At 44.1% G+C, this 27,234-nt stretch overlaps 2 protein-coding genes across 8 annotated transcripts; one reads left to right on the top strand and one right to left on the bottom strand.

Moving 5' to 3' along the window:
- The first annotated feature begins 167 nt into the window (after positions 1–167).
- GPR27 (G protein-coupled receptor 27) lies at positions 168–2,875 on the top strand. Its single transcript, XM_004268018.4, has one exon. It carries the CDS (start codon positions 413–415, stop codon positions 1,565–1,567), a length of 1,155 nt encoding a protein of 384 aa, XP_004268066.1. The 5' UTR covers positions 168–412; the 3' UTR covers positions 1,568–2,875.
- PROK2 (prokineticin 2) lies at positions 1,852–26,552 on the bottom strand. Of its 7 annotated transcripts, XM_049715823.1 has the most exons (6): positions 26,116–26,552; positions 22,553–22,678; positions 15,403–15,465; positions 9,300–13,911; positions 7,605–7,713; positions 1,852–6,112 (listed from the first exon to the last, which is right to left on the bottom strand). In XM_049715823.1, exons 1-4 carry the CDS (start codon positions 26,524–26,526, stop codon positions 13,807–13,809), a joined length of 705 nt encoding a protein of 234 aa, XP_049571780.1. In that variant the 5' UTR covers positions 26,527–26,552; the 3' UTR covers positions 1,852–6,112; positions 7,605–7,713; positions 9,300–13,806. The 7 variants fall into 7 exon arrangements, with proteins under 7 accessions (XP_049571780.1, XP_049571785.1, XP_033280782.2 ...); XM_049715828.1 differs by lacking the exons at positions 1,852–6,112; positions 7,605–7,713 and having other exon boundaries at positions 12,031–13,911; positions 26,116–26,317; positions 26,440–26,518; XM_033424891.2 differs by lacking the exons at positions 1,852–6,112; positions 7,605–7,713; positions 15,403–15,465 and adding an exon at positions 16,353–16,460 and having other exon boundaries at positions 12,031–13,911.
- Positions 26,553–27,234: the final 682 nt, after the last annotated feature.

Below are 27,234 nucleotides of genomic sequence, written 5' to 3'. Positions count from 1 at the left end.
CCGCGGCGGCGGCGGCGGCGGCGGCGGCAGCGGCGGCGGCGGCTGGCCCGGCGGGGGGCAGAGCCCAGAGGCGCAGCGGCGGCGGCGGCGGCGGAGGAGGAAGAGGAGGAGGAGGAGGATGCAGGGGCTGCGGGCGGTGGCGCGGCCCGGTCCGCAGTGAAGCCCGCGGCGCCCGAGGCGCAGGGAGTGGCCGTCGCCTCCTGCGCGCACCATTCCTGAGATGGCGGCGACGCGGCGGCAGCTCTGGGAGCCGAGGAGGGGTCACCCGGGCGCGGGCTGAGCCCCGCCGGCCCGGGAGCTCGCCGGAGACCCGCGCGCTTGGTTGAGTTCCGGCCGGCCGGCAGGCCTGCGGAGCGGCGAGGCCGGGGTCGGCCCCGGAGCGGAGCGCGGCGCCCGGCCCGGGGAGGCCGCGATGGCGAACGCGAGCGAGCCGGGCGGCGGCGGCGGCGGCGGCGGCGGCGGCGAGGCGGCCGCCCTGGGCCTCAAGCTGGCCACGCTCAGCCTACTGCTGTGCGTTAGCCTCGCGGGCAACGTGCTGTTCGCGCTGCTGATCGTGCGGGAGCGCAGCCTGCACCGCGCCCCGTACTACCTGCTGCTCGACCTGTGCCTGGCCGACGGGCTGCGCGCGCTCGCCTGCCTCCCGGCCGTCATGCTGGCGGCGCGGCGGGCAGCGGCCGCCGCGGGGGCGCCGCCGGGTGCGCTGGGCTGTAAGCTGCTCGCCTTCCTGGCCGCGCTCTTCTGCTTCCACGCCGCCTTCCTGCTGCTCGGCGTGGGCGTCACCCGCTACCTGGCCATAGCGCACCACCGCTTCTACGCCGAGCGCCTGGCCGGCTGGCCGTGCGCCGCCATGCTGGTGTGCGCCGCCTGGGCGCTGGCGCTGGCCGCGGCCTTCCCGCCCGTGCTGGACGGCGGCGGCGGCGGCGGCGGCGGCGACGAGGAGGACGCGCCGTGCGCCCTGGAGCAGCGGCCCGACGGCGCCCCCGGCGCGCTGGGCTTCCTGCTGCTGCTGGCCGTGGTGGTGGGCGCCACGCACCTCGTCTACCTCCGCCTGCTCTTCTTCATCCACGATCGCCGCAAGATGCGGCCCGCGCGCCTCGTGCCCGCCGTCAGCCACGACTGGACCTTCCACGGCCCCGGTGCCACCGGCCAGGCGGCCGCCAACTGGACGGCGGGCTTCGGCCGCGGGCCCACGCCGCCCGCGCTCGTGGGCATCCGGCCGGCCGGGCCCGGCCGTGGCGCGCGCCGCCTCCTCGTGCTCGAGGAGTTCAAGACAGAGAAGAGGCTGTGCAAGATGTTCTATGCCATCACGCTGCTCTTCCTGTTCCTCTGGGGGCCCTACGTCGTGGCCAGTTACATGCGGGTCCTGGTGCGGCCCGGCGCTGTCCCCCAGGCCTACCTGACGGCCTCCGTGTGGCTGACCTTCGCGCAGGCCGGCATCAACCCCGTCGTGTGCTTCCTCTTCAACAGAGAGCTCAGGGACTGCTTCCGAGCCCAGTTCCCCTGTTGCCAGAGCCCCCAGGCCACCCAGGCCACCCTCCCCTGCGACTTGAAAGGCATCGGTTTATAAGTGGCTCTCCCTTCACCTGCACCGCAACCCGGCTTCTCCCTTTGGCTTGGACAGTGACGTCTTTTCTCCCCCTTCTGCCCCCTTTTTAATTTTCTGAGCTGCCTTCAAAACGGCTCTCGAAGTGCATCATCACTAGGATTGTACAGACTCCTTTTGGGGGGAGGGTTTCGAAGTCCCAGCCCCACCCCAGCTCCTTGCGATTGTTCTCCTAAATATATTTTCATCCTGACAGCAGGCCCTGGAGTCTTTGTACTGGCACTGATGTCTTTTATTCCATGAGTTACTCTTTTTTTTTTCTTTTCAATAAAGGCTAAACTAATTTTTTTCATGCAACCTTTCCTAAAGACCATGGCCAGTTTTCTACAGAAGCTATTTTTGACAACCTCAAGTGGCATTTTGCATTGAGGTAGAGGAACCCAGGGGGACTTCACAAGTTTGATTTCTTGAGGGTCTTCTGTTGGCAGCAGGAGAAAGAGGGAAAGTGGTCTCAAGTTCCCTCTGAATTGCCATCGGTGGGGTCAGTTGGACTGCTGTGGTTCTTTGAAGGCGTTGAGAATTTTGTTCAGTATTGATATTGAAGTTAAAGAGCAGAAATGGGAACGAGTAGCAAGGCAGTCATTTTTAATCAGTAACAACACAAGATTTGTTTCCTACCTTGCTTTATACTACTAGGAAATGCCCGTCAGCGACAACTGCTCTTTGTATCATACCAATCTTGAGTGGAAACATTTCTGTAAAACTGTACCTTTCAAAAGAGTAAAAAGTGTTTTGGTTAGTAATGGTGTGGAGAAAATACAGTATTGCATGTTTTTGTATGTACTGATTGTGGTTCACGGATTGGGAGGGCTCAGAGACAAGCAGAGTGCTAAATCAAAACTGTTTAGGTATTTTTTGCCAATAAAAATTAAAATAATTTTAGGGGAACAGTTTGTGCTTTGAAGAGCCCAGTTTTATTCTGTCTTATGAAACTAATTGCCACTCTGAAAATTGTTATTCTCTTGTTCATGGTATAAATGGATGGAATATAATGATACTCTTCTATGAGACAAAGCATTTCCTTAAAATGTTTGCTAGGTTAAGCTGTGCTGTTCTCCTGATGGTTATTTTAAATTAATAATGAGAACTATAATTTTAAGTACTATTTCTTTGTTAGACACGTTGTAACCTTAAGTTGAAAGACTAAATTCTGCAAGTACTGTATTTTTTCGCTTATAATGCTACATTTTTATTAACGTACCTTCCGTTTTGAGGATTTATATCTGTATTTCTCTTTGCATTATATAAATATACCAGTATTTTCATTCTGGAGTGGGTTTTTGTTCCTGTTGTTGTTTGAGACTGTGACAGGTGGTAATATGCGTCTAAGTAAGGTACTCATGTTTTTATTATCCTTTTAGTGCATGCTGTTTGGCTGACCATAATTTCTAAGACATTTGGAGGCTTGTTAACTTAAAATGCAAGATAAAAAATCTGCAGATCTTCTCTTCAAGGGAAGAAGCAGTATATATATATATACTGCTTCAAAACTTTTTTATGAACATAGAAAACATGAATGTAAGCAAAGTAACCATTTTGATAAAATAATTAAAGTGGGTACAGTAAATATATTGAAATTTGAGTTGCACATAATATAAACTATTAAATATTCAGTCCAAGATGGATAAGTCATAATAAGAGGGTGTGGCCAATTTATTGCAGGAGAATGGTCAGCATTATTTTATTTTGTCCGTAAATGTCAATCAGTCTATGCAGACAGTCTCCTATTTGGAAAGTATGAGTAACTATCAGCCTGTTTCTCCCCAGATCATACGACCGGGTAGACATTAATTATCCAAGGGCCACTCATCAGAAATCTTAGCTTATCTAAAGACAGGCCAAGGAAGTAAATCTCTCCTCATCCAACATCCCCCCACCAGCCACAAGTGATCCAGGTTCAAAAAACAGAAGTCACTAAGCCTATGTGATGGTCAGAATTTGTAGCACCTGCCATGGCATAGGAACTAGGCTGTCAGGGCTAACTCCTGTATTTTGTTTTGCTTTGTTCTGACTGGATGGGAGATTTCTAATGAGAATTCAAGTGACAAGTAATGAGAAATGACGGCCAACTGTAAAGGAAAAAGAAGAACCAAGAGATGCAGAGGAACTAGCTGTCCAGAGGAATACTGTGCAGGAGCAAAACTCCCCTTGCACCTCAACAGCTACTTTCATCACTGAATTTATTAGCCTGTACTTTGATTGTTAATTATATTAATAAAGAATCATCAAGAGAAGGTTACTTGTATTTCAGAATACTCTACTTCTTGTACCAGGACAGGAACAATGTATTTGGGGAAGACTTCCATTAAAATAGCTCATTTTCTGTCATTGACAAGTTAATTTAGCACAACTCCTCCGCCACTCCTCCCCAGGTGAAATTAATGGGTTATGTCTATACTTGAAGCAAAAGAAAATAGATTGCTTGTCTATAAATCTGTGCATGTCCTGGCATGGAATTATTGGGTCAAAAATGAGCATCTTTAGGTCTTTTGACACCATATGTCAAATCGCTTTGCAGAAAGACTTACATCTACTTTTAGATTTCCACCTGACCATGTTCATTTTTTACAAATTGAAATATCTCAAAGTGGGGAGGCGAATAACAAGTCAATAACCATAATGATGAAGAATAACCTCCATACGCACCATTCAGCCTTGCCAGACCTTGTCAGTCTTGCCATGTTGGTTTCTACCTTTCCTTTTTTCTTTCCTTTTCCTTTCTTCCCTTTTTCCTCTTCTTTCTTCCCTTCCTCCCTCTCTTATTCCTTCTCTCCCTCCTTTCCTCCTCTATTTTCTTCCTTCCCTCTCTCTTTCTTCCTTTCTTTCTCCCTCTTTTTGAAAGAAAGAAAATACAACACAATCATTTCTGCCAAGGCTTTGGGCTCGCCATCAGCCATCTACATTTTCAAACGCCCTGCCCCTAAGAGGTAACAGGGTCCCAGGTCCTGGGGCTGAGTCAGGATGGATCGTTGGGTTGGCAAGATTGGTTCTACCCTTCAGTGTCTTTCCATGACCCATACAAGTGCAAAATTCTGGTTTGCCACAGAAGGCCTTTTATGGTCCGGCCCCTCCACCACCCTGGCCTCATCTTCCCCTTATATTTCCACCTCTCCCTTCTCTGGTTACCTTTGTATAAGCTCTCCCTAGAAAGCCCGTCCCCCTCCTCTGCCTGGGGACTCCCTCACCACCTCCTCTAGAGCAGAGGCAATATTCACAATATGTAATAACTGGGATGACACGGGCATAACTAACCTGTACAGCTGTACCCCTGGGTCTTAGCTGAATATCAGGTTTGTGCTGGACTCAGATCCAAGACTTCTGGAAGGCCTTCTTGGCCCAGTCACCCCTCTGCTGGGCTCGCACGGTGCACACCTGGGCTCCTGGCTCCCGCGCTGGTCTCACATCCTCCCACTCCCTACTCAGGCTCTGTGCTCCAGTCACTGCAAGTCACTGGCAGTGCCCTGAACAGACCATACTGGGTCACACCAACATGGCTTTTCTGCGTTGTTTCTTGCGTCCAAAGTCCTTACTTCCTCTTTTCCCAACTCAACCGCTGTTAAGCTTTCAAACATACAGGCTGAACTCCTAGACATAAAGGGTGAACTAATCTCTACAGAGAAGGGGAGATTGTCCCCATGCAGGTCCTGAAAAATTTCCAAGTCTCCAAACACAGTCATTAGATCTGAGTGCCACGGTGGGCTGAGTAGCAGGCTTACTGGCATTTCAAGTTGTCCGTGAACTGAGATGGCTGAGGTTGTAAAATGCAGTGGACTCAAAACACTGTTCTCCATTCACCTGGTAGACGTGCCACTCTGTGTGACCCTCCAAGACCACTGGACTTCAAGACCCCCTCTGTGAGGGGCAAAGGAGGTAATGGGAAACTGTCTCCACCCATCCATATTCTAGACCCATATCATTATCCTTTGCATTGTTTATTAGCTGTTTCTCGAGTAAACAAAATTAAAAGCAAACTTGATCTGAGTCCACGGGGTTCTTTAGGCTTTTTCTCCAACTTGGACAAGACTTTTGGGATCTACCTCAGCCTAAGAACAGAGCCCTCTTCCCCTCCCTTTTCCTTCCTTTTGGGATATTTTTGATGAGGCTGTAATGCTTGGAGCCACAGCAGCCATCTTGCAACCATGAGAAGAGATACTGTCAACATGGTGAAAATAGCAGACCAGAAAGATAAAAAGAGCAGACATCTGTTTTAACATTGTTGATCTACTTACCCAAACATGCAACCTCATATCTCTAGATTTTAGATTTCTGGTCTTGAAATAAAAACTGCTATTGCTTCAGGCACTGATATTCAGAAAGCCTGTTATTTGAAGCAACAATTAACTGCAACAATACTTAAAACAATTCCATCCTCTCCACTCCCTTGACAGATATGCCTGATATGCTGGAACTGTAGTCACAAATTTTTTAAAATTAGGCTTATTTAATTCAATTCACATTTCCAGTTATCAGATCATTCAGCCGGCTGTTAACTGTCAGATTAACCTGGCTCTGGAAAAATATAATAAAATAGATTTGACTTGATTTCTTAGATTGAAATAAATCGAGAAGATTTTTAAAAATAACTATTACAAGGCTGGTTCTATTTAATTGCACTTTATAAAAACTGTTACCATGATCAGTGTATTTTTAAGCTTTTAGTATGACAAATTTAGTTATAGATATCTGGAAAACCACCTGAATGAATCCATCTAATCTATAGGTATTTTTTTTTAATAAGTTTAATTTTATTGTTTTACAAGAATGACTGAAGCAGCCAGGATTCTTTTTGTTTTTCTTTTCTTTTTTTTTTTAACATCTTTATTGGAGTATAATTGCTTTACAATGGTGTGTTAGTTTCTGCTTTATAACAAAGTGAATCAGTTATACACATACATATGTTCCCATATCTCTTCCCTCTTGCGTCTCCCTCCCTCCCACCCTCCCTATCCCACCCCTCTAAGTGGTCACAAAGGTATTTAAGTGAATAAGAAGCCAGTTTCTATGTTGGGAAGTGCAGGGGAACACAGAGGATAAGAAAGGTCCAGTTCTCTTGCTGATGAGTTAGCAAGGTAATTGGAGAAACCTGGCCAATGTGCCCCAAACCATAAATCAAGGCAGAACATGAGATACGCCAGAAGAGGGATCGAGAAAAAGAGCTCGGGATAATGAGGAGAACAGACCTCACAGCTGATTGCCCCGAAAGGGCCCTTAGGCAGACTATCTCTGGTTGCCCTACTGAGGAAAGCAGGAAAAACCAGAAGACGGAACAAAAAATTGTCCAGTTTCCACCTTCCCCATCTTTCTGGTTCCCACATTCTCCTCACTCTGGGGTCCATTTTCAAAATAAGTGTTTCTAAGGGAAATAAAACCACATAATTCTCTCTTCAAAGTTTTCTGTTCCAACTCTATGCGAATGCTCAAGTGCCAGTAAGGGATGTGGTCGTTTGAATGGAGAAAGTTTGTTACCTAAAATCTTTTTGCAGGGAGAGCCAGCAAGTCAGATTAGAAATGTCAGAACCGAACAGAAATCAAACAGGTAGCTCTCCAGGAGACCACTCTCCTCTCTTTCCAAAGGAAGGAGGAGTAGCAGGCTCACCCTACAGAAAAAGGTATTTTGAGCTTTTGCTCAAGGGAAAAGGAGAAGAAAAGTCTTAGTAAGTATTCGATTCACCCTATATACTGGTTGCAGGCATTTAAGATAAATAAACAGCTTGAAATTTATATCTGAAAGCCTGAAGACTCAAAGTCACTTCAAATTACACAGAGAAAACATGCACAAATGTTTTAAGCTGCAACGTCAAGGCATAAATGCAACTGTCTTATTTCTCAGTAACATTAAGGAGACAAGTAAATTAAAGCTATTTTACCACTTAGCTTCTAGGAGGAATAATTTAGTCATTTACAAATTAAGTTTTAAGTGGCCAGCCTATTCTGGGTAGAGAAGATGTAAACTGGTAGGAAAGTGTATATTTAAAAACATCACTCGAGATATTTTTATTACCTGAGTTATGCCAGTCTGCGTAGCTTTCTGGGATGAAAATCTTGCTTTCTGCCAGGATGTGATATCTGAGAAGCACACACTGTTTTTCGGTTAGAACCTGTGTTGGAACCTGGAGGGTGCAATAAATGGTTTCACTTTCTTGAAGATACGTAGATGTGCTGTAAGTTTGAAAGGCTTTGAAAAATTATTAAAGTTGCAACGCTGACTTAATACATGCCTTATTAAAATATTCTCTAGAGATCATAAAATTTAAAATGCATGAGGGGATGAAACTTGTCCTCACCTTTTTCATTTAACATATTTATTCCCCCCCACCCCGTTATATTTTCCCCCATAGTCCCTGAGTCCTGACCAATTTGCATTGCAATGTGCTTTAGCAGAAGAAAAAAAAGAACATGTTAAAAAAAAAAAAAGGAAGAACAGATAGGAAAGAACCCCTGTCACAGGTATTCATTCTGGAGAGTGACATACTAAAGAGTTTAACCGTATAGTGTGTAATTCTTTTAACCCACAGTCACGATCCAGTTCATTTGCATATCTATCTTGAGGAATTATGGGATACCAAAGCTATTTCTAGAATTTGATTTGCATAATTGTTCTAATCCTTTATGAGTAGGGTGACATGTGGTCTGACAAAAGATTTTTTTTAATTTGTAAGTTACTTTATAAGTTTTATAAAGATATTAGAATTCAACACCTTTAGATATATATTTAATACCTGCTCCTATTAAAAGGAACACAATTATACAAAGGCGTGATTAGTCTTCTGCTAACGGCATGTTACTTTACTTTTTGCTAGTTGGAAAAACAGCTTCGTTCACTGAAAGTCTGTCTTTTGAAGTTTATTCTTTTTTTTCTAGCACCTCTTGGTGAGATTAAAATTCATTTAAACGTCATAAGAAAATGTGCGGTTGTAATGAGCCTCAGTGACTCTGTCTCCCAAATTTCTTAATCCGTGGGTAGATGACATATTTGAGTTTGAAACAATAGCATCAAGAAATACATTTAGGGGCTTCCCTGGTAGTGCAGTGGCTGGGAATCCGCCTGCCAAGGCAGGGGACACAGGTTTGATCCCTGGTCCGGAAAGATCCCGCATGCTGCGGAGCAATTAAGCCCGTGCGCCACAGCTACTGAGCCTGCACTCTAGAGCCCGCGAGCCACAGTTAGTGAGCCCTCATGCCACACCTACTGAGCCCGTGCGCCACAACTACTGAAGCCCACGTGCCTGGAGCCCGTGCTCCGCAAAAAGAGAAGCCACTGCACCGCGCACCGCAACGAAGAGTAGCCGCCGATCTCCACAACTAGAGAAAGCCCACGCACAGCAACAAAGACCCAACGCAGCCAAAATGAAAAAAAAAAAATACATTTACACATTTTCCTAGTGTATCGAACAGGAATGCTCTTGTGACCAAAGAATGTGAATTTAACCATTTCTGATTTGAAGATTCTTCTTCCATTTGGTTATCAGTTTCTCATTATGATATTTTTTCAGGACTGCAATAAACATGAAAACTCCATTCTGGATGTTTAAGCACTGACCACACTCCAGCCTCACACTCTCCTCTCTGTTCTTCCCCACCCCAGCAGGTAGGAATTCTCACCCAGCCCTGCCTCCTGACCATAATAAAAGCTAAAACGAACCAAACTGCCTCGCTGTTGCCACTTTGGGCTGACGTGCACCTGCTCTGTTCTCACCAGAAAATCCCACGACGTGAGTCATCAATGTTGTCACGTCTTTCCAGTGTGTGTGGCAGCATCTGTCCCAACATCCAAACCAATTTGGGGGGTTGGGGGTTGAGTCCACCTTCTGCAGGGCAACCACTCACTGTGCAAGAACACCAGAACAAAGTTTTTAAGATCACAGCAAGAGGTATTAACCAAATGATGCACTTTTGAAAAAACGATTCCGTTCATATTGATTAGGGGAGAAGCGGAAGTGTTTGAACAGAGCCCTCGAATCGGAGTGGCTGAACTGCTTCTCTGGGCTGCTGGGTGACTGCTTCAGGAAGTCGTTCAGTGACCCACTGGTGGGTTAGCCCTACCTTCACTCTCTGGGTCCAAAGGAGCCAGACTCATTGCTGCATCTCCCTGCTGGAGAGGAAGGGGAGTGCAATTTACTTTTAAGGCTGTGAGGCATATCACTTCTGCCCACGCTCCACTGCTAAGTCACATCTGGCTAAGGGTTGCTGGTAAATGCAGTCTCTAGATGTCCAGATGAGTGACCCGGTACCCAGGTAAAACCTCTTGGGGGAGGGGCAAGGGGAGGGAGAGAAAGAAGGGAGAAAGGAGGGAGGAGGGGGGAGGGAGGAAAGAGAGAAAAGAGAGAGGGACGGGGGAGGGGCGGGGGAGAGAGAGAATTTGAGAATGGATGAATGAATTGTGGAAGACAATTGGAGTCTACCAGCCATACCTTCCATTCAGGGATTTTCCCCCTCCCTAACCGAATCCAGGAGAATTAACAGGGAATATTTAACATCAGTTGTCCAACGGACTAACGATAGCAGACAACATTTAACTCCCAGAACCCAATCACAATACATAGTTAGCAATATTACTGTGAAAATTTCTTACTTTGAGCAGCAAATATTTTCTTTTAAAATTTTATACAAGAGTAAATATTCATTCATATATGCACTTCCTGGGTCTGAAAATATTTTGCTCCTCCATTTTGAACTCCAACTTGAGATTTCAAAAATATATCTTAAGAGGAAATGTTTAGGAGGACAGGCTGATCAGTGAAAGGGCCTTGGCAACATCTAAGCAGAGAGCCATCATAAAAGAAGGATTGATGTTACTACCAACACACAAGGCTGTGCCTGTCCATCTCACAGTGGACCCTATGGAGAAGGGATGAAACTGATTTGATTCGAGACAAGACAGGAGAGGTGAAGGTTTGAGGGTGGGGCGGGAGGTGGGTAGAGGTGAAACAAGACTGGCATGGAGATAATTATTGATAAAAAGCTGCATGATGGAGACAGAGGCTTCCTCACACAATCTGGTTTAGTTTTGTTGATGTTTAAAAATTTCCATAAGAAGTTATTGTTTTGCTTGTTTGCTTTGAAGAATGAACCACACACACTCATGCCAGCCTCAGTACTGTCTCTAGGGAACAGGCCTGTTCCCAGTCATGTGAGAAAACACCACTTGTGAAAACCATTAAAATGGTGCCTGACTTTATAATCTTGTGAAAAATGAAGTGAGGAAAGAGTCGGGTGAGATTTCTGATAACAGAACCAGTGATGGGTAAAGTCTGTTTATGTGTTTCACCTATCACTGGTCTGGTTTGGTAAAACAAAAGACACAGGGATATGCTGGGAAGGATGAAGGTTTTCAGTTAGATAACCGGGTTTGTAAGGGCACAGTTTTGGCACACACTTTTCTACAGTTAAAAAAAATGCTGCTCTTAAAAAAAGGCTCAAGTCAGACATGACAGTTTTCATGAAAATCAATGTTTGCCAAGAAATCCAAAGGTCCATTTGAGTTTGGTCAGTAGCTGCTGGCATAAGGTCTATTTCTACCTTAGAAAGGATGGAATCCATTCACAATATTTATATCAGACTAGATAGTTGACTTAAGTTTTCTTGCATAAATTCTCACTTTACCTTACTTTCAGAAATTCTGGCCTACGAAGTTCCAGCTTCAGTGAGAGACTGTCCCAGGGACTGGAAGAAACAGCACCACCATCTTTATAGCCCAAGACTTTGTGTGCTTTGCACAGAATTATTTTAAAGGCTCTCCATGAAGCATGATCACAAGGTTTTTGAAACAATGGTTTGATAGGTGCTAACTTTGGTAACAAGTTAAAAAATAATAACCAAATAGAAGGGTACACTCCTCAGTAAAAATAATAACGATGGAGAGAGGTAACAAATGACAAAGTTCTGTTTTTCTTTGGATCGTAGTGAGTCAGTAGGTACAGTTCTAAGTTTTCTACACAAGCTTCACATTTGTTCTCTTGGCTGTGTACATGCAGTCTAAGTTTTTAGGTAGCGATTTAAAATATTAAGTTGATATATATAAAAGCAAAATTTTATAAAAGTTATAAGTCTTTTAACCTGGGGGGAAACGGACGATGGACCCAATCAAATTTTCACCACTTATGAAAAAGGACATGTTGAACGTTATAGAAAAAGAGCATTGAGCAAAATTACCCATAATTCCACTTGAAGTCTATTTTTCTTATCCAACAAACTGACTAAGGAATGTTTCTTGAACCCAAACTAAACTGAACCAAAATTAATCCTTCTAGGACCAAGTATGGTACTTAGTACAGCAAAATCCCATACACTTATGGGACACGTTACTCCAGAGGTAAAGTTACACATAATGTGCATTTGTAAGCCCTGGATGAATAAATAATTACAAAATGGACAATTTTTTTTTTGCAACTGTTAGTGGGTTAGCACAGCCACTTTAGTCAGTTAAACACATTCCAGAAGTTGTTTATTTGCAACGTTGAATCCATTTACAACACTTGGTGGGTTTTTCAAGGCCAGGCTACACTGGCATCGCTGTACGGCCAGCACCTAGCACCCTGCCTAACCACCCATGATCGACACCCTGTTACTATTTGCTGAATCAAGACAGTGAAGTCCTGTGAGTCCATTCCTGATCACAGTCAGTTTTGCATGTCATAATTTTCCTTCATGCTCCAAAACCTCACTGATTTAACACATTATTTTTATACTACCTTAAAACTCATGCAAACAGAACCTTCCAGTACATAAGATGAAAACTTACACACTGTTAGTGCTATATTACCGACTTCGGAGTCTTTACCCATTTTAGAACGTGGGCTATATAGAAATCCGCTTGTAATACCAACTGACAGCTGTGACAAAAATAAGCATATGATATTAAAAATAAATCAAATGATATATAGTACCATCATTATTCTGATACAGAATTTTTACACAGCAATATTGATACAGGTACAAATGACGGGATGTCAGGCAATCCATTACAACAGACCTTTGGGTTACAAATAAAGTTTAAATGACAACTTAATACCGATTTAAAAATGATAACTAGTGTTAAGCCAGATTAAAATCAATACTTCCTCTTCGAGTGACATTTTCTAGAACATCTCTAACTAGGAGACTTTCGTTAAAAAAAAAAAAGCAACTTTATAAAAAGGAAAAGAAATAAATGTAATATTATACTGGAAAATTCTTTTAAAAAAATCCCAAATCTAGGAATCTGGACTAAATTAATTTGACTTCCATTCTTTTTGTCCTCATACTAGTCAAACTGCAGACCTGAAACCCACTTGCATAAGCAGGTTCAGTTAAAGTTCAGAAGCACCCCTGCCTCCACTCCATATAAGAGAAGTTTGGGGGGTCTAGTTCAACTACACATTCTTTTCGCTGTTTAAGTATCAGGCAAAAAGCTTGATTCTCATCAGTGATTCTGCCAGGAAGCTCAAGGATGTGGATCCCCACTTTAAAATGCTTAGAGGCTCAGAGGGAAATGCCAAACAATAAAATGAGAGTCTTAAAACTCACTGAGGAGTGAGGGAAAGAGACCAAGGTGTGTGTGTGTGTGTGTGTGTGTGTGTGTGTGTGTGCGCGCGCGCGCGCGTGCGTGTGCGTGCATGTGTGTGCACACAGTGGGGCAGGGGGTGTTTTAAGAAAAAGAAAGTTTCTGTACCAAAATATCAAATTCCTATTCTCCACACTTCTGTGAAAATGGAGAAGTTATTGGCATTAAAAAAAGCCACACCAAAACACAAACAGGGAAATGAATGAGAACTGGCTCCATAATGCCTTGCACTTTACATTTCTATTCAAAACATAAATCCGCTTTCGATTAAAAAAAAAAAGAAAAGTAACACATCAATTAAAAATCAAAGAGGAGGGCTTCCCTGGTGGCGCAGTGGTTGAGAGTCCGCCTGCCGATGCAGGGGACACGGGTTCGAGCCCCGGTCCGGGAAGATCCCACATGCTGTGGAGCGCCTGGGCCCGTAAGCCATGGCCGCTGAGCCTGCGCTCCGCAACGGGAGAGGCCACAACAGTGAGAGGCCCGCGTACCGCAAAAAAAAAAAAAAAAAAAAAAAAAAATCAAAGAGGAAAACGTTACTTGGAAAGTTGAGGAAGCAATAGCATTTCTTTCTGGCATATTAATTGTTTGGCACAATCACAGGTAAACAGACTTTACGGACATCGTGTGGCTGTTCACATTTAAAGTTTCTCCTCTAAAGTGGTTACTTTCGGGCTAAACAAGTATATCGGTTAAACGAAGTCCGTGAACAGGCTAAGCCGGGCAGGCATGGACACGTGTGATGCATTCTCCGTCCAAAAAATGGAACCTAAAATAAAAAAGAAAACTGAGTCAGAGCAGGAAATGTTAAAAAAACAAAAACTTTGTTGAGAAATCTCTTTGAATAATAATAGCTAGTGTTTACTGAGTATTAACTATTCATCAAACAACAGGCTCAGCATTTTTTTTATGTATTATCCTTTTCCATCCTTACGACCACTCTGTGAAGATGGCAAATACTTTAATTTACCCATTTTACAGACAAGAGACTGAGGCACAGAGAGATTAGGAGCTTGCCCAAGGTCACATATCCAGAACTTGAAGCTTGGCTGGCAGGGGGAGCTGAGGGACCAAGCTTTTAACCAGCAAGCTACACTGCCTTCTACTTGTTCTCATTTTAATTCTTTTTAGAGCGTCCTGTGACTGCAGCTCCTTGAGAAGAACATAACATTATGGGCACAACCACATGTATACAGTGAGCAAATAAAAATTCACTGATAATGAGAAATATATAAATTCATACATTTGTGCAAATATGTGAGGGAGTTCCCTGGTGGTCTAGTGGTTAGGATTTGGTGCTTTCACTGCTGTGGCCTGGGTTCAATCCCCGCTCAGGGAACTGAGATTCCGCAAGCCGCACAGCGCGGCCCAAAAAAAAAAAAAAAAATTTATAAAATAACCCCCAGAAACCATTCCTCCCCCCCACCACCAAAAAAAAAGATGTGAGACGAAGTCAAAATTCTGGGTGGGGCAAGGGGATAATAAGAGTAAAATTAGGGAAGGAGGCAAGCTCGATTTGCAGAAATGCAATAAAGCAAACCTGGGCTTAGGGAGAACCAGCAGTGAAAGGTCAGCTTCATTCCAAGAGCTGTTCAATTGCTATTTCTAAGAGCCCTGCTCATCATGTCTTGGGTGAAGCCGGGTTGAGGAGGGTCAACCAGCAACTGGGGTGGTGGTTCTCTGTGCCGCGGCAAGTGGAGGACCCTCAAAACACGTATGCTTTCTAGAGGCAAAGAGCAAAAACCATTCTTCCCCTGTAGGGGTGGTGCTCTCTTGAGAACCTGCGTGCTTTGCAAGGGATAGGGAGAAAGTTTAACCCCAGGCCTGGAGGCAATGGATATTCAATGAAATGGGATGACAAATTACCCGATCCAGGGTAACATGAGAGAGGCCAGCTCTTACAGACTCATGCCTCTGGGATCCTTCTACAGTTTCCGCAAGGCACGGAAATGCATCCTTCCCGCCTCCCAACTCTTCGGTATCATTCTAGCGTATTTCCTATTCTTTCCACCAAAAGAGGCCGCCCCACACCAGTAATCTGTCCTCAGGAGAAAATTGAGATGCATCTTCCAGATGCCCTCTAAATCATTTCTTTATACATCAAGCAGAAGGCTGTCTGCAGACAGTGGCAGAACCATTCTAACCTTATTGTTAGGTTGCACTGATTGGATGCACCCAGTTCTATGGGTGTCCAACAACGGTCAAGGCTGATTACTCTGGGTGTTATCTTTGGGTGCTCCCATGCTCGTGTTCTTCTTACCTCCTTTTTCCTTTTTCTTCTCTTCCTCTTTCTTCTTTCCTGCCTTCCATTTCCAAAATGGTTCTGGAAGGGCCAGGGAGATGGTTGAGATCATAAATACACAGGGAAGAAAGGGAAGCAGTAGGACGGCAGGGGAGGTATGAGGTGGACAGGCAGAGCCATTCCAGTTCCGCTGTCTTTTTGCAAGAGCATTATTTTCAAGGCTCTAACGACAGCGTCTACTCGGGGGCACCTTGGCCATCGGCTCCGTGCAGACGCGTGCTAGAATGGTTCTGTCACTGTGTGTGTCGAAAGGCCCACGGATAGCTGGCTCATTTGTTGCCCCCGAGACTACGTCAGAGGAGGTGGAGGCAGCAGGAATGGCCTGGACAATTACAAGTGGATGGTATGAGATGCTGTAACTCATGACCTTTATGATCCTTTCGTGACCCTGAGATCTGAGAGATTCCTTTCACCGAGCCCCAAACGACTACACGAACCAATGGTTCTCAATTTGGGGTGATTCTGCCCCCAGCCCCCCAGGGGACATCTGGTAACGTCCAGAGACATTTTTGTGTGTCACAAATGAGAAGAGGGGGCAGCACTACCGGCCCCCAGTGGCTACAGGCCAAGGATGTTGCTAAACATCCCACAACTCAGGGGACAGTATCCGCAGCAAAGAATTATCTGGTATAAAAAAATGTCCAAAAAATGTCAACGGTGCTGAGGTTGAGAAAAATGAACACAGACAGCGATATCCAAGGAGCCTGGAACAAGTGAGCTCTAACTGTAATAAGGGTGTCAAACTGTACCCATGGAGAATGCCAAGCACGTGTCTTTTATTCATTCATTCAACAGGCATTTACTGTCACCAACATATCAGACCCTACTTTAGGTACTGCAGATACAGTGACGAACCAAACAGGAAAGGCCTCTGCCCTTCATGGAACTTAAATTTTAATGACAGATACCCAGTAAGATAGTTTCAGGTACTCAGAAGAAGTGTCCTCTTGGTTTCAGTGTGGTGCTCTGTGCATCTCGACACCTTGGCCACTCTTTGGCTTGTCACGTAGGTCGTCCTCAGCAAAAGTAGCAGAAAAAAGAAATTAACGCTGGCGGCCTGCCACGGGCCGGGCCACATCAAGGCATCATGTATGAATGTCACACCAAAGCGGGAGCCAGATTTCTGCCTCGCTTTGACACAAGCCAAGTGGCCTCCTCTTGAGGTGAATTAACGCACCTGACTGAGGTCACCCAGCTAGAAAAGGAACGTGTCACAGTCAAACCCAGCTCCATCTTCTTCCAAATACCACCAGGCCCAGATTCCAGGCTCTGGGAAGAAAGGGACTCTTGTCTCTGAGGACACAGCACTCTGCTTGGCACACAGGCATTTAACAAATATTTTCTCCAAGTGTGTCCTATCTCCTGTGCCCACCACAAGCTGTGACCTCCCTGAAGGTAAAGGGGTGACCTTCTCAGGTCCTGGAGCTCCCCCTTCACCCCGAGACCCCCTGCCTGGCACTGACCAATGCCACCAAACTCGGAAGCCAAAGGCTCTCGCTTACGTAGGGTCCCTCCAGGGTCTAGGAGGGGCCCTGGCAACGTGCTCACTAGGTCGTGTGCTTTTGTGAAACCTTCAAAAATATCTTTGTGTTATTCTTTTTCTTACTGAGAGCACCAAGATTGTGGAAGCGTCAACCTAGATCTGCTCCAACTGAACTTAACATAATGATTAGATTGTCCTGCAGGTCCCTTTATACCTGAATGCTCTTTTCTTATTTTTATGCTTTTTCAAGATCCAGTCTGTGTTTCTCCCTCCTTCCTCTGAGCCCTTCTTCACTGGACCAGCCTGTAGCAGTTTTCTCCTCCATCTATGAGCTCTTAACCACACAGACCACGACTTCTGACACGATACACCCCATAGATAACTTGCCCGTTTCTTGACTGGTCCATTCACTGCTACTTCTACATTCACTGTATGACAAACCTAATAGGTGTCTGACAGTCACACATGCATGAGAAAGTGTTCATGGAAGATGCATCTTCAGATGTACAAACAGAGCCAAGGAGCTCGTCACTCAGTACCAACTTGATGGTTTACTTTAGAATCAACTATACACTCAAGCCAATGTTTCTAATAGTCTAGGTTTCCAACCAGCAAATTCTAGAAGTTACCGAGGCAGAACCTTCAGCACTCTTGAGAAGTCATGATTCCCAATACATTCGCAGCACTTTTAAAGAGAAAGCAGTCCTGATATGAAACAGAAGTATTATTCGTGCTGTCTCTCAAGACGGTCAATTGCGTAAAAGAAGGAAACACAATGGGACACGTGCAGAAAAGCCTAGTCACGTGACATAAAGAGTACTGGCCCTATTATAATTTTAATCTTAATAAAACCAGGCTTGTTACAACTTTTTCAATAGAAGTACACAGCTCAAAAAAATTCAAATGGTATAACAGTGCATAAAATAAAAATGACAAGTCCCACAGCTTCTGGTTTTAATAGCTATGCAGAGTGCCACCGTATCTTAATTTGGTAAAGTTCTAAATTGTTTCTTCTAATTTTTTTGGAGTAGGTATATACTCACATAACCCTAAATCATGCAGTACTTTATCTGCTCCCATCCTGTGAGTAGAGGGTTAACCTGGGGCCTGGGTTGATGGAGGCCGACCTGACATGGACCTGGGCCTCCCACTGCAGTGTGTCCCCAGAGAAAGTAAAGAAAAGCAGGGGATGGTGGGTCAGCCTCACTGGTTGGGTGAAACTGCACTTGAGTTGGGGGAGCCTTGAGTCTCTGGAACTAGGGGGATCATAAAAGATTTGCAAGAAATGAGTGGTAGTTTCTATGAGTCGAGAGGACACCCCCGACACACACACACCCTGGCAATCACGTATGGCAGCCACAGCACCTGTGTGGACGAGAGAGCAAAAGGAGCTGTGTGCTCAGGGAGCTGATGAGTTCCCAAGGAGGCGAAGATGCTGTACTTCCTACGTTGTGTCCTGTAAGGCTAAGTAAATGAAGTATTAGACAGGTGTGCTCAACCGGGGTGATTCCAGCCGCCTCCAACACCCCCGTCCTCCCTGCCCAGGGAACATGTGGCAATGTCTGGAAGCACTTTTGGTGGGCACAACTGGGACGGGGTGCTACTGTCATCTAGGGGGGTAGAGGCCAGAGCTGCTGCTAATAAACATCCTACAATGCACAGGGCGGCTCCTACAACAAAGAGTCATCCAGTCTAAAATGTCAAAAGAGCCCAGGTTGAGAAACCCCGTATTAACCTAAAGCATATTCATGTCCTGTGAGTCTCTCTGCCAATCTGAACCTGTAATCACGGGCATGAAGCTGTCCTGAGAGAGCAAATGCAGACAGTGGCTCTTGACATCTGTGACAGCAAATGAGCATACTTTGTTTCTTCCACCCATCTTTCGCTAAAGTTTGCACTTATATTAGTTATATTTTAGTCAGTATTAAAAAAAAATTTATACTTTATTCAGAAATTATAATGTTTCACCATAAGTTGGTTCTGAAATAGAAACAGCTAATAACTTTTTAATTCTTCCTTTTTTTTTTTTTTTTAACATGAACAAGACCCAGGTTTTAATCAGAAATTTTTTGCTTCAGGAAAGGAAAATGTATTAGTCAAGGTTTAAAGTGCAGCTCAAAAATAAAAATAGAAAATCAAAATGAGGGCTAAAAATGTTAACATAAAAAATGGAATGAAATTTAAAAACAAGGTTAATTGTTTGAAGGAAACATAGTTGTTAAACTTTTTTGATAAAATAATAAGCAATAAGAATAAAAGTACTAGTCACATAATTCTAAACTTCCAAAGCCAATGGGTAATCAGAATGGGATGGACATGGCTAATCTTTATAAACTCTAAAAGTGTGGGTATTAATAGAAACGAATGTTTCTTAAACAGCAAAGTATTCCCAATAGACATACGATTTAGTAATGCATTCTTAATTGTTAAAAAACTAATTGTTAAAAATCAATACATGTTAAAACTATTATTTGCCTAAAAATGTGTTTAGAAAACAGGCATCCTATTCTTTTTAAGTAGACATATTTTATTCTATTTTTGAATTATCAAATTTGAAGTTAAAAACTTTACAATTACAAAACCGTAGCCTAGCAGTGACTGTAAACTCTACAAGTTAACTGATACATCTGAGAAACAAAACAGTAAAATAAACTCAGGGGCCACCAGTTTCTACTTAAAGGTCTCAGTTTCATTCATCAAATACTGTTCACTTTATCAAAATAAACAAACATTTGTGGCTAATGTCAAGACCAAACCAGAATGGAAAGTTTAAAATTTGAGTAGGTGTAGTCCTCACCTATTCATAGCCCGTGTTTTTAAAGCACCAATACCTGGGACCACAGTCAGAGTTAATCCACTTTATTTTTTAACCAAAGAAAAAGAAAACAGGGAGGTAAAAGTAATAAACACATCGCATTAAAAAGAATTTTCTATCTACGTTTTTACCATCTACTAATGAGCTCTAAAACTTCAGAGTGGAGTTTCACCAGGATATGTTTATTAAAAAATGTTTGTTCTTGAGTTGTTTTGAATAGAATATAATTGAAAGATACTCTCGAAGAACTAGATTTTCACCGGGATAAATTTCGCCCAAGACAAGTAACAACTCTGGGACTAGAACTCGGTCATTGAAATGACCTATGAAAATGTGTTTTCAAGACAGAAAAATAACCAATATGAAAAGCTGTAACATCGAGGTCTAGAAACACATTTCAAGTGGGCATCTGAGAAGGGGGTAAGTTCAGATCTGACATTAAAATCTTATTTTTTCAGTACTTCAGTTCTTTTATCACTTAATTCTATTAGGAAAACCCTACTCGGTTATTATAGACTTCGTTATTAAGTGTGATATAAACACAGCACAGAGATGTCCCTGGGTTTACGGCAGGAGAATGACTTTGTTTCCTTTCAGAACTGACCTTGCACTAAACCTCAACTAGAAACTAGACGAACCCGGGGAGGCAGAATCTGGTTCTCTTGTCAAAATACCTCAGGTTTGGAAAACTCATCGGAACTACAGGATGAGACAGGGGCCAACTCTGGACCACTGTCCCTCATCTCAGTGAGCATCTTCCCCACACAAACCAGTTCAGGTTAACTGCACTGAAAAACATGTTCAAATTAAACACGATGACAGCTTTCACGGAAGTAGAAGAATATAGTGGTTAAGACCACACAGACAATGGAGCATCAGACAGAAGTGAAATCCACAGCCTGCCTTCTGACCTATCACCTTGGGACCTCAGCCACTCACTGAGCCCCTCTGCGGCCGAACGCTGTTGCACGGAAAATAGGACAAAAGTAAATCTTTCTTCGCAGGCTTCCTGTGAATATTACCGTGAGAAACACATCCACAACACTTAGTATCCAGTGTCTGGTACACCACTGCATCCAACGAGCAGCAACTAGTACTGTGATTCATACAAAAATAGTCCCCCAGAATGTGTCACTCTTCACTCGCTTTAGCAAACTGGCCCCAAGATTCTCGTACCTGGGGCACAGGTGAGGTTATACTAACACTGTACGAAGACAACGTAAGTCTTAAAGGAGGGTGAGTTAAGAGTCAACTTTTCAGCAACAGCGACTCCAATGGACAAAAGATGACTCTCGTTGGATAAGGCAGATGATAAAAACTGAGATCAAGGTCAAAGGCGGCTGGGGCTTCACCATCCCTCCCCACCTGGGGTGTGGAGGGGTGGAGTCTGGCACAGAGCCAAACAACTAATGGTTTAAAACATTTCCTGTCTCAAAATGGCCAAGAATAAAAGGTGCATATCATGCTTACAAACGACAAGACCGGCTCACAGGGAGGAAAGGTCTAAACACAACAGGAAGTATTTCTCAAGGAAACCACAGGAGAGCCCAATGCCGTCTTCAGATGGGTCCAATCAACCAGGGGCCCCACTACAGCGCACAGAGCGAAACCCAAGCCAATATACATCCTTCCTTATTTCATTCCAAGAGAGTCAAAATATTAGCTGTTATCTGTAACTCTGGAGGACGGGAAAGATGTTTGGCACTACTACAGTTTTAAACCCTAAGCCGCATGTGGGAAAAAAAAAAAAAAAAAGAAGCAGAAGGTGGAATCTAGCTTGCTTTGAAAACATTCAACCTATTTTAAGACGAGAGGATACCACGTGTAGAGAGAACACTGCAGGCGACTGAACTCGCCGCCAACGAGCCACCAGGCCTGGGACTTGTCCTTCAGCATACACCCCTGCCCCTGCACCCCACGTAACTGTTGGGTAAATGAAGACGTACCACTAGAAGAGCAAGGCACCTGCAACCTGGCATCCCTGGGGTATCTGGCTGTACTCATACTGTATTTCAAACGTTTTGAATCTGAAGGGCAATGATTCTCCAGGCTCCACAAACTTCTCTGCTCTCTCCTGCCTGCCACCCACCCCCTTCCAGATGTCTCGTACAGCTGCCCGACCCCTGCAGTCAAGAGAGCCTGCAACCCCTGGGGACACAACCTCTAAAGCCCTGTCCAGTCCTGCCATTGGTCCTGCCACTTCTTGGCAATCACTTTTCAAAAGTGGTGTTCAGGGCATTGTGATATTGAGCTGTTAGATAATAAACTGGCACATTAAATATCATGAACCTCCACGGTTGTGAACAAGGCATCCTGTGGAGAGAGTCAAAATAGAGGACTTTCAAGTGAAGATACAAGGGTGACTGCATCATGGATGATTTTCTGCAAAAACCAAAACACAAACTTATTTACTTCTGCCTTTTCGGCAGGTCTGATGTTAAACATCTTTTCAAGAGCGTGCATACTCTGATTTCTGCAAAGAAGCATAAACTATATGTATATCTATATATATAGATATATATATATCTCCTAAAGTTTTTTAAGCAAATTTAAGTGTTTGAAATTATTTTCATGAAATGCTTCTAATGCCACGAGAAGCATGATATGTAAATGATTAATAGAATAAGGATGGTAAAGGATACAATTCTCTCAAATGGAAAGGGAAAGGAGTGAGGAAGTGGTTTTCAACTTCAGCTTCTGATTCCCAACTTCTAGCACGTTACCCTGGGCTTCATGTCACACAGGCCTTGCTCAGAGTTGAGTTACTGCAATGTAAGAGAAGCACCAAGAACACAAATATATATACTAACTTTACGAGTCAGCGGATGGCAGCTGTCTCCCACTTTGCCCATCGGTGTGCAAATCCGTATGCTCTTAACCCAGATACTAACAGCACAGCACATGCCTCCACCACACTGGGGGTCCTTGTCGCAGGCCTGAAATGTAATAAGCAAACACATAAATACAGATAACAGGAATGACTCAGGCTAAGGGGATCTAAAATTAGCAGTAAAAAAAAAATGCCCTTTTAATATCCAACCACTATGATTTTAAGAATCTTACATATAAAAAAAGAACTGTTATCTTCATTTGCTTGAACATATTTACAACAAAATCTAACCAGAAGTGATTTTCCCACTGGGGTTAAAAAAAAAAAAAAAATCACCTAAATAATGGCCCACACATTATGAAAATCTTAAACCACAAGATTTTTAAAAAACAAAATGAGCTCTCTTTTTCTTGCGCTTTATGGATGAACCGGCTCTGAATTTGAAGAACGTGTCTATATTAGTCTTTTACCATACATGGCCATTAGGAACTCCATAAATCGAATCACAAGATTTTATAACTATTAACTGCAGAATACATTGGGCCCAATTTTAAAAAGGGATTTAAATGGTCTCTAAATCTGGCATGAAATGCTCCAGACCCATAAAGGCACTGATGTCGATTTTTGAAATACTACTCATTTTCTCTTTCAAATATTTGCATTTTGGTTCACGAGATTTGATGTTTCTCACACCACTGACTTGATTTTCACCATTTCCTTTTGAAAGAAAGAAATCTCACAGGCTGAGAATGGACAGACCAAGACTTTTTGCCTTATATTACTCTTTTCTGGGTGAGTAACCTGCAAAAAGGAAATTATTGGCTTCGGATATACATATGTGTACATTACAAAATTACCTGAACTATCCTATAAGATCCATCAGATTTAGAAATGCAAGCGACAGATGCAATTATCTACAGTGATTACGCAAGACTGTTGTTCCTGATATAAAAAATTGTAAATACATATAACCAAAGAATTAACTATGGAAGAATTTCCATACTTGACTAAGTAGAAGTAAATAATGAAGTCTAAACTTATTTGCATGAAAATAGATCTGAAGAACTATTCTTCTCTCCTAAACCAACCATAAACAGGATGCTTTGTCTGAATGGTGTGCAGTAATGTTTTGCTAGTGATAAGGTAAAAGCATCCTGTACTATATACGTAAGAAGCTAAAAAGTGTATAATTTAGACACAAATTTTAAATGTAGATTTCATGGAAACAACTAAAACACTTCTTCAGAGTCCTGGTTTTGGGGACAGCTATAACTTCTCAAAATGGAAATATATGGGCACACTCTTATTCACTATTTTTTCGTTAAAAGTGATCAGCTATCTTGCTTTAGAGTTGGTTTTCCTTCCTCCATAAGAATTTTTTCTCGAGCTATTTAAAACAAATATCTGGATTTAAACTACAATTTTCATCTTGGGGTATTTGAACATTTATAGGAAAATATATAAACATTCCCACTTTTCCAATTTTTATTTGAATGCCAGAAATCACACATATGTAGCCATTTTACATTCCATAATGAGACGTTCAATACACGATCTTTTCCAATACTGCTTTAACAAATTTATGTGGCCATATAAATCAATCTAAAAATAACTATATATACTACCCCCCCCAAAAAAGTAAATATTTAAGGTGGAGGTTTCAGGCAATATTTTACTTCAACAGATGCTCAAGAGCAGGAATTCTGAAGCCCCACTAGCTCTTTTAATAAGACAATCAAAATTCAGCCAAAATCTCTTAAAATTCAACCAATCACTTGGACGTTTAACAGCCTAGAGATGACATATCTAGATAAGTTATTGAGTTTTTTATTTGACTCCAGATGGTTCCTGTCATGGAAACATAACTACATTTCTTTATTGCCATGTTGTTTTAGAGAAATTTTTTAAATTCTTTTTTTTTGGTAGCACTGATTTAAAACAACAAGAAAAACAGCACACATAATTATATAATAAGCCCAGTCTAAACCTTAACAGATAAACATTCAATGTGATAAAATTTCATTTTGTAACACAAAAAGCTTCAGTTCTCAGACATACAAAGAATTGCATAGGTTTATATATTTTTAATTAGACAGCTGTTTCCTAATGCCCTTCATATTTAACCCACTGCTGATCTGTTCAAATAGTGTTGTCTTGTGAATGGAACAAAAAGATACTTATATCACAAAGGAATCTGGGACTCAGAGGATTAGGAGAAATTTAAAATGAGCCAGCAGGGGAAGAGGGGGGAAAAAAACTCATCAGGTTTCAATTCTCATGTATTCGAAAGACCTGTAAAAACTCTTTTTCAACCACAGGGACTGACAAAGCAATTCAAATACATTTGTAAAAATCTCTACAAACTATTCTAATAAATATCACAATGCTTATAATTAAGCATCTCTTGGCTGTCACCCAAATATCTATTGGCTGTAACCACATACTGTTCTAGTATGAGGACTTTCAATGTGCTATAAGCCTATTAACCAACATGGAGACAATAGAGCTTAATTTTCTCAAGACGATGACATTTCCCTTAAATTTAAATGTTATTTCATTATCTGCGTATCATCATTTCAAACACAGAAGTTTTATTTAAACCCTATTGTGTGCACTTAGATATCTGAAATAATTTAATGGAGGTGTAAAATAATTTCAGACTTAAAAAAGAAGAGTAAAGCATTTAACAATCAGGAAATGGTAGCGATTTTGCATTGTTGACGTAGACTAGACATTTTTATCTTGTGCTGTAAACTCATCCTTCGGATCCACACAAAGAAAACTGCTGGACGCAGAAGAGACCCGAACTAGTTCCTGCTTGTACAAATGATGAAGACATCTCTCTAAACTGCAACATCTACATGGCAACCTACTCCAGAATTAAGCCAGAGCGCTGGAGGTGCATTACCAATAACTGGAAGTGGAAAACTTCTACAGGGAGAACCTCGGGACGCTGGAAAAACAAAAACAAACAAACCAAAAAACCTGGAACCCAGAAGGCAGCGTCCACATTGCTTTTCAAAGTGCACGTATGTCCTCGGACCAAGTTATTTCCAAGGGTTTTTGCGGAGGATGCCTCGGGGAGCAAACTCCTTGACTACAGAATTCAGGCTCCCGGGATTTGGGGGTACTGGTCTTGCCCCTCTGCATTTCAGGACACTAAAATTTTAAGGATAGAGGCTGGAACGTCTGGGGAAAGTGCTTGAGAAAACCGCGAAAGGAAACTTCTTTCAGCTTAAGAGAAAAACAGACCAAACACGAGGAGAGAGGGGGAAGCAAGCGGGAGAAGGTGGTGATGAAGGTGATGAGGTGAGACTGTGGTCACTTTTTCTTCCAGGGAGCGCCCGATGTCCCGGCCGTCCGCGGCTTTGGGAGCAGGGCACTTTTCCAAGTGCGCCAAAGGGCGACTGGAGCAGGAGTCCCCACCCGGGATGACCCTCCCGGTGGCCCCCGCCTCCCCGTTGCGGTCGCCACCCCGCCCCCCACCCGGTGCCTCTAGGGCGCGCGCGACCCGGGCGGACAGGTGCACCGGGGGCCGCTTACCCCGGTGATGACGGCGGCGTCCCCCGCGGGGGACTTGAGCAGCAGCGGCGGCAGCAGCAGCAGGAGCAGCAGCGGGGCGCAGCGCGGGCTACTCATGGCGCCCTCGGGCCTGGGCGGCGGTTGGGGGGCCGTTGGGGGCGCGCGGGTTGGATCGCGGAGCGGCTGGCTGGCGGGCCGGCGTCTCACGCGAGCCTGCCGGCGGCTATAAAGACAAACTCCGCAGTGACTCACACCGCCACCCGGGCAGCCGCACGCGCGGGGGCCACGGCGCGGGCACACCTCCCGCGCCCACCCGGCCCGGCCCGGCCCGGCCCACGTCCTCACCGCGCACGTGCTGCCGCGGGCCCCCGCGCCCCCGCCCCGGGCGCCACGCAGGCAGCGCCCGCCGCAGCCTTCCGCACGCGCCCGCATGGCTTTTGTGGTCGGGGACACCCTCCTCTGCTGTCCTGGTTTCCCCAGTCCCACGTGCTCAGCGCCGCAAACTTGCAGCTCATTTGCTCTCCAGATGTTTAAGGAGCGCCTACTACGTGCTAGGCGCTGTGGACACAGCGGGGGGAGCAAGGGAGGTGATAAGAACCGCTCAATTCGTTCATTTTTGTATGTCACCTACTGACCCTGGGTCCGTCCTTAGGGTCCAATAATCGAACAGAAAAAGACATCAAACAAACGCCCTGGGAACTTGGAAGACGGGGGTGGGGGGGGGGAGAACAAAGGGAGGGCAAAATTATCCCACATCCCTGATGACACTGAGGGGGTCTGTGCTTCCAGCTGTGGGAGTCCAATTTCTTTCTTTCATTTCAAATGCTGTTCCTTTCTGCTCACATCTGTTCCCGACCCTCTGCTCTCTGATTTTCCTCGCATGCATTTTCTCTCTTTAACATCGCGACAGCTTCAGGCAGAGCAATTCAGAATGATGCCAAAGCGGAATGAGATCGCCAGGCTTCGGATGCCAGCCTGAGGCCCCTTAAGCTCTGGGTAGGCAGCTCTCTCTTTTACTTCCTAGCCCAAGATAATCACCCTTCAGTCTTTGTAAGATGCGATACGGCGGTACTGGGATTCGTTCATTTGTGTCAACATGACTTGAGTGCCTACTGGGTTCTAGGCCACCTATGAGAGGAC

Source organism: Orcinus orca, chromosome 10 (assembly GCF_937001465.1).
Source record: "Orcinus orca chromosome 10, mOrcOrc1.1, whole genome shotgun sequence".
Taxonomy (NCBI): Eukaryota; Metazoa; Chordata; class Mammalia; order Artiodactyla; family Delphinidae; genus Orcinus; species Orcinus orca.
Note: the sequence above shows the minus strand (reverse complement) of the source record. Positions and strands in the feature narration are given on the sequence as shown.